The 8,383-nt window shown below is 37.9% G+C and overlaps 1 protein-coding gene across 1 annotated transcript; it reads right to left on the bottom strand.

Moving 5' to 3' along the window:
• Positions 1 to 2,264: 2,264 nt before the first annotated feature.
• LOC121374486 (probable low affinity copper uptake protein 2) lies at positions 2,265 to 5,585 on the bottom strand. Its single transcript, XM_041501584.1, is given in 5 exon segments — positions 2,265 to 2,957; positions 3,961 to 4,022; positions 4,024 to 4,067; positions 4,958 to 5,024; positions 5,571 to 5,585. Coding segments are annotated over 5 exon segments (534 nt in total). The 3' UTR covers positions 2,265 to 2,611.
• Positions 5,586 to 8,383: the final 2,798 nt, after the last annotated feature.

Below are 8,383 nucleotides of genomic sequence, written 5' to 3' on the forward strand. Positions count from 1 at the left end.
TAGTCTACTTAATCAAGGGTTTTACAGAATTACTTACAGTAATAAAGCTGATTGATTACGATTAGAGGAATGTCCGTGCGGTTAACACACAATACCCTGTGATCTTAATAAAAGAGGCACGTCTTTTTAGTGTGTCTAGACACAGTGTCTGGGGACCATCTAAATATACACCAGCCAATCAGGAACCACAGGTACAGGCCACGGAAAGAAAAGACCAATTAACTAAGAAAACACTCTGATTATTATTTCAGTACGTGGGTTAATTTATGTACAAACCATAATACAGTTATTTCAACACTTTGACAATGGTGGTTTATTTTGTATTAAATGTAATATATAATTGTTGCTGGCTTACTGGGATGATTATTATTACAGAGTATTGCGATGCATCCGCAAAAATCAGGTATGTTTTGTTTCTTCAGTTCGAAGACTAATTCCTGACGTGACACATTAGGTATTACGTAACCACCAGCTCACCAGAGGGCGTATTCACTGGGATGATACAAAATGGCTGCGCCAGTTATATATAATAGCCGTCACATTTAACAGTTTTATTAATTAACTATACGATTATACTTGATATTAAGCAATAATGTGCATTATATATCGTTGAATATGCATACCAGGTCAAATGCCTTGATTGTCCCCTCCTTTAAGGAAGAATAAAGAAAAGACCACAACACTTGGAGCCAGATGCCAGAAACAGGCCCTGCACAGTGACTCTTTAACAGAAGAACAAACACTCTCCTTCCCATCCCATAGAATCTGAAAGCAAACCTGAACCTAGAAGCTGAAAGAATGAAGCTAATGACCATCATAAATAAAAGGAGAGTGTAACATCAATGCTAAAGATCTACCTCCCCTAGAAGAAGCTGACACTGTATGACACCATTTCAGATGGATGAGAAGTGATCCGAAAGTGTTGTCACAAATCATCTTGACAAATGCTTTTATGAAGTCCAGGTTGGAGACACCATACAGACGTAATCGTATGCATCTGAAGAAAATGTCAGCACCATTTCAATAAGAACCTGTCCGAAAGAATCATCAATACTGTTTCCAAAAAAAAATAAACAAAAAACAACAACAAAAAACCCAACCCCTCCCTCACCAACTGTGACCTTCAATATAGAAACACATTTACCTATGGTGATTACGAGTACTTGCAAATACTTGTATCAAAATCAGCTGATAAAAATCCTTATGATCAACACATTTAATTGCTGTTAGTGGAAGACTCAAAGAGGATCTAACGCCTCCACATTTGATTATTTTCCCCAAATACTGTTACTTTTAAAGGTAAAAGAACCTTCTAAGATCATTTATGTAAGTAAATAACTGCTTGCTAAAATATGTGACCTATGGAGACATATAACAAAATCGGACTAGAATATGAAACTCTGTGGTGAAGTTTACTAAGACCATCTTGGTCCCTTGCTTCCTAAAATTTCAGTTCCTACCCTAGAAAACCTTCTGTTTTATTGACAAAATAATACAAAATGGTAATGTTAGATCAAAGTTAATTAGCCAAATACTAAATTTTGTTAACATTCACAAAAAATAGCATTGGGCCAATCTGACTATTAGGACCAGTGTTCTTGCTGGGTGAAAATTAAAGGAGGATGGCCGCGCGACACCCCACCTTTCAAACAAAAAAAACACCCCAAAAAATCCACCAACGCAAAAAGTAAAAAAAAAAAAAAAAAAAAAAAAGTTGGGTTACCATATATCATTGTGCGTCGGTCAACTTTGTGGAAAGACATACACCTTAATTTGCCCCTCAGTATTTGGTACAAAAAAAGTTGGTACGAAATACAAGCATCTTTTATGTACGTTAGTTTAACCGTCGGAGCTGTTGTCAGTCTGACATTCACGGGAATTTGTTTTGCTGAACTGATCACAGTTCTAATATTATTTTTAATAAAGATTTCATGATATATGAAAAACAATAAAGATGTTTGTAAAGTGATTCCCTTATGTAAGAAAAAAAAAAAATCCTTTTATTTCCATCTTCATCGGATGAATCGACCGCTTTGATATTGCCAGCTGTTAAAAAGTAGTTAGTTTTTTAAAGGCGGTGTATATATTATTTGGCACCCAAGATAAATCATTTTAATGATGAACATCTCCCCCAAAATTATAAATTTCTAATATTTTAAAAATCATCAGTTACAACCAATTAAATCTGTAATTGAGGACAAAATATCAGACGACTATTAGTGGACACAAAAGACAAAATGACTGTTCTGATCACGTGACAAATTTGGCGCCAAATAAATGTGTTTTTTTCAACCAGAGATTGCCAAATCAATAATAAAAAAAAATGTTTTCATTGCTCAAATAAAATATAACTTAGCTACTGAAGTTTTTCGCCAGTTGCTTTTCCGTACACACAGCGGCTTATTTCCTTTCATGTCCAGTGTGCACACTGATGAAAAAAAAATTCTGTGGGAAAAAGTGTGCATTTGGAAATAGCGAAGATGGGTGCTGTAAAATAAAAATGGGTGCAGAAAAATAAAGGAGGGCGGTAAAACGTAAAAGGAGGGCGGCAAAGTGCAATAGCAAAAGTGCTTAAATGGAGCGGCGAGAAAACAGAGGACAGTAAACACTGCTATCCTACTACATGGTCACACGAACAGGCTATACTGGTCGTCTGCACACTCTCACTGGTGTCCTCACAGTTTTCACTGCCCAGCGCTAGTAGCTCCTGCTCTCCATTCTTGTTGCTGCAGTCCGCAGCGAACGTGCGCTGTGTCCTAGGATATGTGGGAAATGTCACGGCATATTCGTAGTCCCTCCAACCGAAACAGAAGTATCCGAGACTGAGGCCTGCGAGGGTGGCGATGAGAACCCACACGTTGTAGGTCATGACGGCCAGCATGATGAAGTAGCCGGCAATAAACTGACACAGATACAGCACAGTCTGGATTAGGTGATTTCGGTTCAGAATATAACGTCTGAAAACAACAAACAACCAGGTAACAATATGCATTTATTAGTACAGACCGGCCTTGGTGGCGTCGTGGTTAGGCCATCGGTCAACAGGCTGGTAGGTACTGGGTTCGGATCCCAGTCGAGGCATGGGATTTTTAATCCAGATACCGACTCCAAACCCTGAGTGAGTGCTCCACAAGGCTCAATGGGTAGGTGTAAACCACATGCACCGACCAGTGATCCATAACTGGTTCAACAAAGGCCATGGTTTGTGCTATCCTGCCTGTGGGAAGCGCAAATAAAAGATCCCTTACTGCTAATCGGAAAGAGTAGCCCATGAAGTGGTGACAGTGGGTTTCCTCTCAAAATCTGTGGTCCTTATCCATATGTCTGACACCATATAACCGTAAATAAAATGTGTTGAGTGCATCGTTAAATAAAACATTTCTTTCTTTATATTAGTACAGTCCAACCTGTAATAAGCAGCCATCTCAAGTATTATTAAAATAGAAAGGCTATTGTTTAATAAAGACTGTTGCTTATCTTTCATAAAATGTTACTTTCTAAAATGCACCAGAAGTCATAAAAAACAATGTCATTTTAAAAATACAAATACAGTTGAATCTTGTTGGGTTGAACTCTTAAGGGATTCAACTGTATTCAAATAAAATTGTTTCTTAGTATACAGTATTTAAATTTTTGCTTTCTTTACATGTTGGGAAAGAAGCAAGTATACACTAATTGAAGAGTGTTTTTACAAAACTTGTTAAGCCCACAATTTTGAAAAATGGAAACCACCTAATAAATTGCTTTTTTGGTATACTGTGCAAACTTATATGCACAGTGGTTATCCGAAATTGGCTTGAATCGCTTTATATAGTTGAAACAATCAGTGAGATAACTATATATAGAGCTACAATTGTTTTAAACTTAAATCTTTTTTTTTTTTTTAATTGACATCTTGTGGATGTGACACATTTTGTACAAACACTCTTCAGTTATATCAGCAGCATCCAAACGACTCACTTGCACTGTATGTTACAACAACGTCTTCCAAGACGATGTCTTACAGTCTTGAGAGCCTGGTATCAAAACTGCAACAATAACCAGCGCCAGACAGGACAAGAAGGTCACTGAAAGATAACAATATATTGACAAGACGTTAGCCTAAAATGTGAAAAATAAAAATACAGCTCAATAACTCGTAATCTTAGGCATTATTGAAGATTAGAAAATTTGTAATTCCCAGTTACTCACGATCAATACAAATCCAATATTTCATCATGTTCTGCTTGTTAAGAGCCAGAATGTTTCATATCATGAGGTGGGTTGGGGTTTTGTTTGCTGCCTGCTATCTATTATTTACTCTCTACTATTGCTACTACAGGTCACAACTAAACATCTAAGCTTCATTTAAATCAGCCATATAATTCATCATTACTCATCTTAGAGAATCTCATCTCTAAGTCAGCAACATCATTCATCACTACTAAACATGGAGAATCTAATCTCAAAATCAGCCACATAATTCATCATTACTCAAAATAAAAAAGTTAATCTCCCAGTCACCTATAAAGTCATCACTGCTCAACCTAAAAAAAACTCATCTCTGAGTCATATCTATAATTCATCATTATTCAACATAGAGAAGCTCATCACAAATTTGGTCACATAATTCATGATTACTCAATATAGTGAAGCTTAATTCTCAGTCATCCACATAATTCACCACTGGCCTAGATAAGCTAACAGAACTATGGCTGCTAGGTACGCAGTTTTAAAGGGTTCCACCCAGAGTGAGCTTTAACTACTGAATGTGTATATGTAAAGCTACTACACAGATGTTTCCACAACTGATAACTAACCATTAATCTGAAGTCGGGAACAGATAGCCGAGATGTCTGACCCAAGACAGTTTGCATCAACCTTAAATGAATACAATCAAGACCATCTTCCAGTTATTTTAATGATTTATAGTTTAAAAATGCTATGGCTACACAACTATATTAAACTGTGGTTTTACCTTTTCCAGGTGACAACTGCCAGTCTTTAAACAGGATGATGTCATCTTGTTTTAAGTGGAAATATGCCTGCAAAAATAACAAGTGTAACCATCATAATTTAAAATCTACTATTATACACGGTTTCTGGCAGAGGGTATGAAGGGTAAAATTACGTACCAAAATTCTTGAAATTAGAGGATATATTTTTATAATTTTTAGATAGATCATAGTAAGAAAACTTCTATTTAACATTTGTCAAAGTAGTGTCCAGTTTCAGAATATTTCAAACTCATAACCACCTCTAGTCCGTCCCATCTTCCTACAAAAATTATTTTTGAAAATAATTTCAGTTTGGTTTGACGTAAGAAGAAAAGTAAGTGCTTTGGAAATAAGAAGAAAAAAACCCCAACTATTTTTGTGTCGAATTTAGAAAAAAATTGGCTCAGAATTAAATAACTTGTAGCAAATTGCACAGCATGAAAAAAGGCGTTCCCTGTGGGAAGGACTATATTAGGGGCACTTATGGTCTTGTCTGTTTTATTACATATCCTCAAATTATTTTTTGGCAAGAAGACTCGTATGTGTACAAATTATAGACAATTTTGCAATTTGCTACAATCAATATTTGGTTACCTTTTTAAAAAACATTTTTACATCTATTTTAAGATATTTGTAATGATAAAGTAGCTTTTCTTATACTGCATGCTTAGTATATTAGATCTATAATCTACAAACTTTGTAAGCTCAAATCACTAAAATAAGACTTTATTGGTATAAATGTACATGCATGGTTAAAACTAAACAGTACCACAGAGAAAATGGTTATATAAAATCAGATAATATCAATAAGTACTAGTATGATGGATTTTTTTTAATAAACAAATAATTGAGGATTCAGTAAGAATATCAATCTAGAGGATTCAGTAAAAGAATCAATCTATTTAGAAAAACATAAGAATTTAGGAACATAATACAAATTGGTCTGCTTATAATACATAAAAGTTTAGTATCTTACAAAACTGATATCTTTTTTTTTCTTCATATATATATATATATATACTCTTCAAAAGAAGAAACGCAAAACCACATTGTCGTAACATTTGGAGAATTGATTTAATTATTGAATGGCGAGTCCGATAATTACCAAATGTTGCAGGATTGTTCACAATTCACTCTAGTCCATTGTGAGTAAGTGATAGGACACACCACCAAGGTCAAGGTCATCTGGAGTCAATACCGGGTGTGGCCTCCGCGTGTGTTGACAACTGCCTGGCACCGCCTGCCCATTGAAGCAACCAGAGTACGGATGACGTCCCGGGGGATGGTGGCCCACTCGGCCTGCAAGGCTGCTGCCAGCTCGGGCAGGGTCTGGGGCTGTGGTTGTCGTTGTCGGAGGCGTCGGTCCAACTCGTCCCATAGATGCTCAATTGGGTTCAAATCCGGTGATATCGATGGCCAAGGAAGGACATTAATGTTGTTGTTCTGTAGGAAAGCCGTTGTGAGACGTGCTGTGTGAGGCCTGGCGTTGTCATGTTGGAACACTGCGTTGGCGTTGGCCATAACTGGAACGATGTGTGGCCGGAGGATCTGGTCAATGTAGCCCTGTGCATTCAGGTTGCCCTGCACGTGGACCAGGTCAGTTCTGCCAGTGTGTGAGATGGCTGCCCACACCATGACACTACCCCCGCCGAATCTGTCCACTTCCTGCACGCAGTTTGCCGCATAACGTTCACCGCGACGCCTATACACGCGACATCTTCCATCATGACGTCGGAGCAGAAATCGGGACTCGTCACTGAACCACACCTGTCTCCATCGCAGTTGAGGCCATTGTCGATGAATCTGGCACCACTGCAGTCGGAGTCGACGGTGTTGTGGTGTTAAGATGACACCTCGAACTGGACGTCTGGCGCGAATTCCTACCTCACGTAGGCGGTTCCGTATGGTCTGGTCGGATATCCTGCGCAAACCTGGTATTGCTGCGGCTGTGGAGGTGGCAGTAGTCAATCGTTCCCGAAGGTGGCGTACCCGGATGTAGCGGTCCTGCCCGGGGGTAGTGACCCGTGGTCGACTGGATCTAGGGAGGTCACGTGTTGATCCATCTTGCTGGTAACGGTCCCACAGTCTGGAGATGGTGCTTGGGGACACATGGAATGCCTTGGCAACGGCCGTTCTGGATTCGCCTGCGTCTAGTCGGCCGATGGCATTGTTTCTCTGCGGTTCACTGAGACGTGGCATGTCCTGGATTGTCAACTGTCGGCCAGATACAGAGGCCAGGCAAGCGAACACCCTGCACTTTTATACTGTCGGTGTTCATGTTGCACGTGCAGACAACGCACGTGCAGTGGTGACATGGTTTGCACGTGGCTGCGTTTTTGCGAATATTCACATTTTGGAACTTTATTGTACAGTAGCTGCGTTTTATCGAATGTAACCGTGGGAATGTGTTTGGGACATGCAATGACCTTATATTCACAAAGCATGAACCGGTAGGAAACATAAAATCGGAGTTATAACCCATTTGTACCCTTTTGCGTTTCTTTTTTTGAAGAGTATATATATATATATATATATATATATATATCAGGGGTGGGGAAAAATAAAATTGTCAATCGGTCCCACTTGATGTCGTCACTACCGGAGGGGAAGAAACGAATAACAAAACAAAAACATTTAAAAAGCGATATTTGCCAAATAGTGTGGGGTTTTTTAAAATCATAGTGATATTTGTATAGTTTTATCTTGAATCATGAATGCGAAACGATAAACATGAAAACATGAAGAATTTTTTTTTAATCACACAATAATGATCAGTGAAAAACCCCACAAATTGTATATATTTTACATAATAGAATAAATAATATAAAAAAGGAATAAAAGTTATGAATTTTAATTCCCATATATGTATAAAAAGTATGAGTATTCAGTACTGTGTCCTGAAAATTAATAAAAGATGGCACCGTTTGAAGCGTTTGACAGCCTAAGCTAGCACATGTTTAGACAAAGAGAGTAATAACGTAATCACTGATTGGATGAAATTTGACCTCTACTGGCTCTTGAGATAACAGTACATGTAGCTGTTCTGCTTACTCCCACTTGTTAAAAAAAAAGGTGAAAACCTTTTGTTAATTTTAAAATCCTTTATAATTATTGGATACACTACATTGAACAGTCAACAATAAATACATTTATAGATTATTTCATTATATTTTATGCTATTTTAAGCAGTTTGTATTGCACAAAAGCCTCTTGCTTTCAGACTAGGACACTCGACCCGACAGCTCCGTACACAGGTGTTGACAGGTGTTGACAGGTGTTGATTGTAACCAGTTGCAAATTCTGGGTCCTTTGTTTTAATTGGAGTGTAATACCTTGATGGCTTTCTAAACCAAGAATGGTGCTATCGTTAACGTCTGTTTAATCTCTTGACCGGCTCAGCGACTTTG

Source organism: Gigantopelta aegis, chromosome 6, assembly GCF_016097555.1.
Source record: "Gigantopelta aegis isolate Gae_Host chromosome 6, Gae_host_genome, whole genome shotgun sequence".
Taxonomy (NCBI): Eukaryota; Metazoa; Mollusca; class Gastropoda; order Neomphalida; family Peltospiridae; genus Gigantopelta; species Gigantopelta aegis.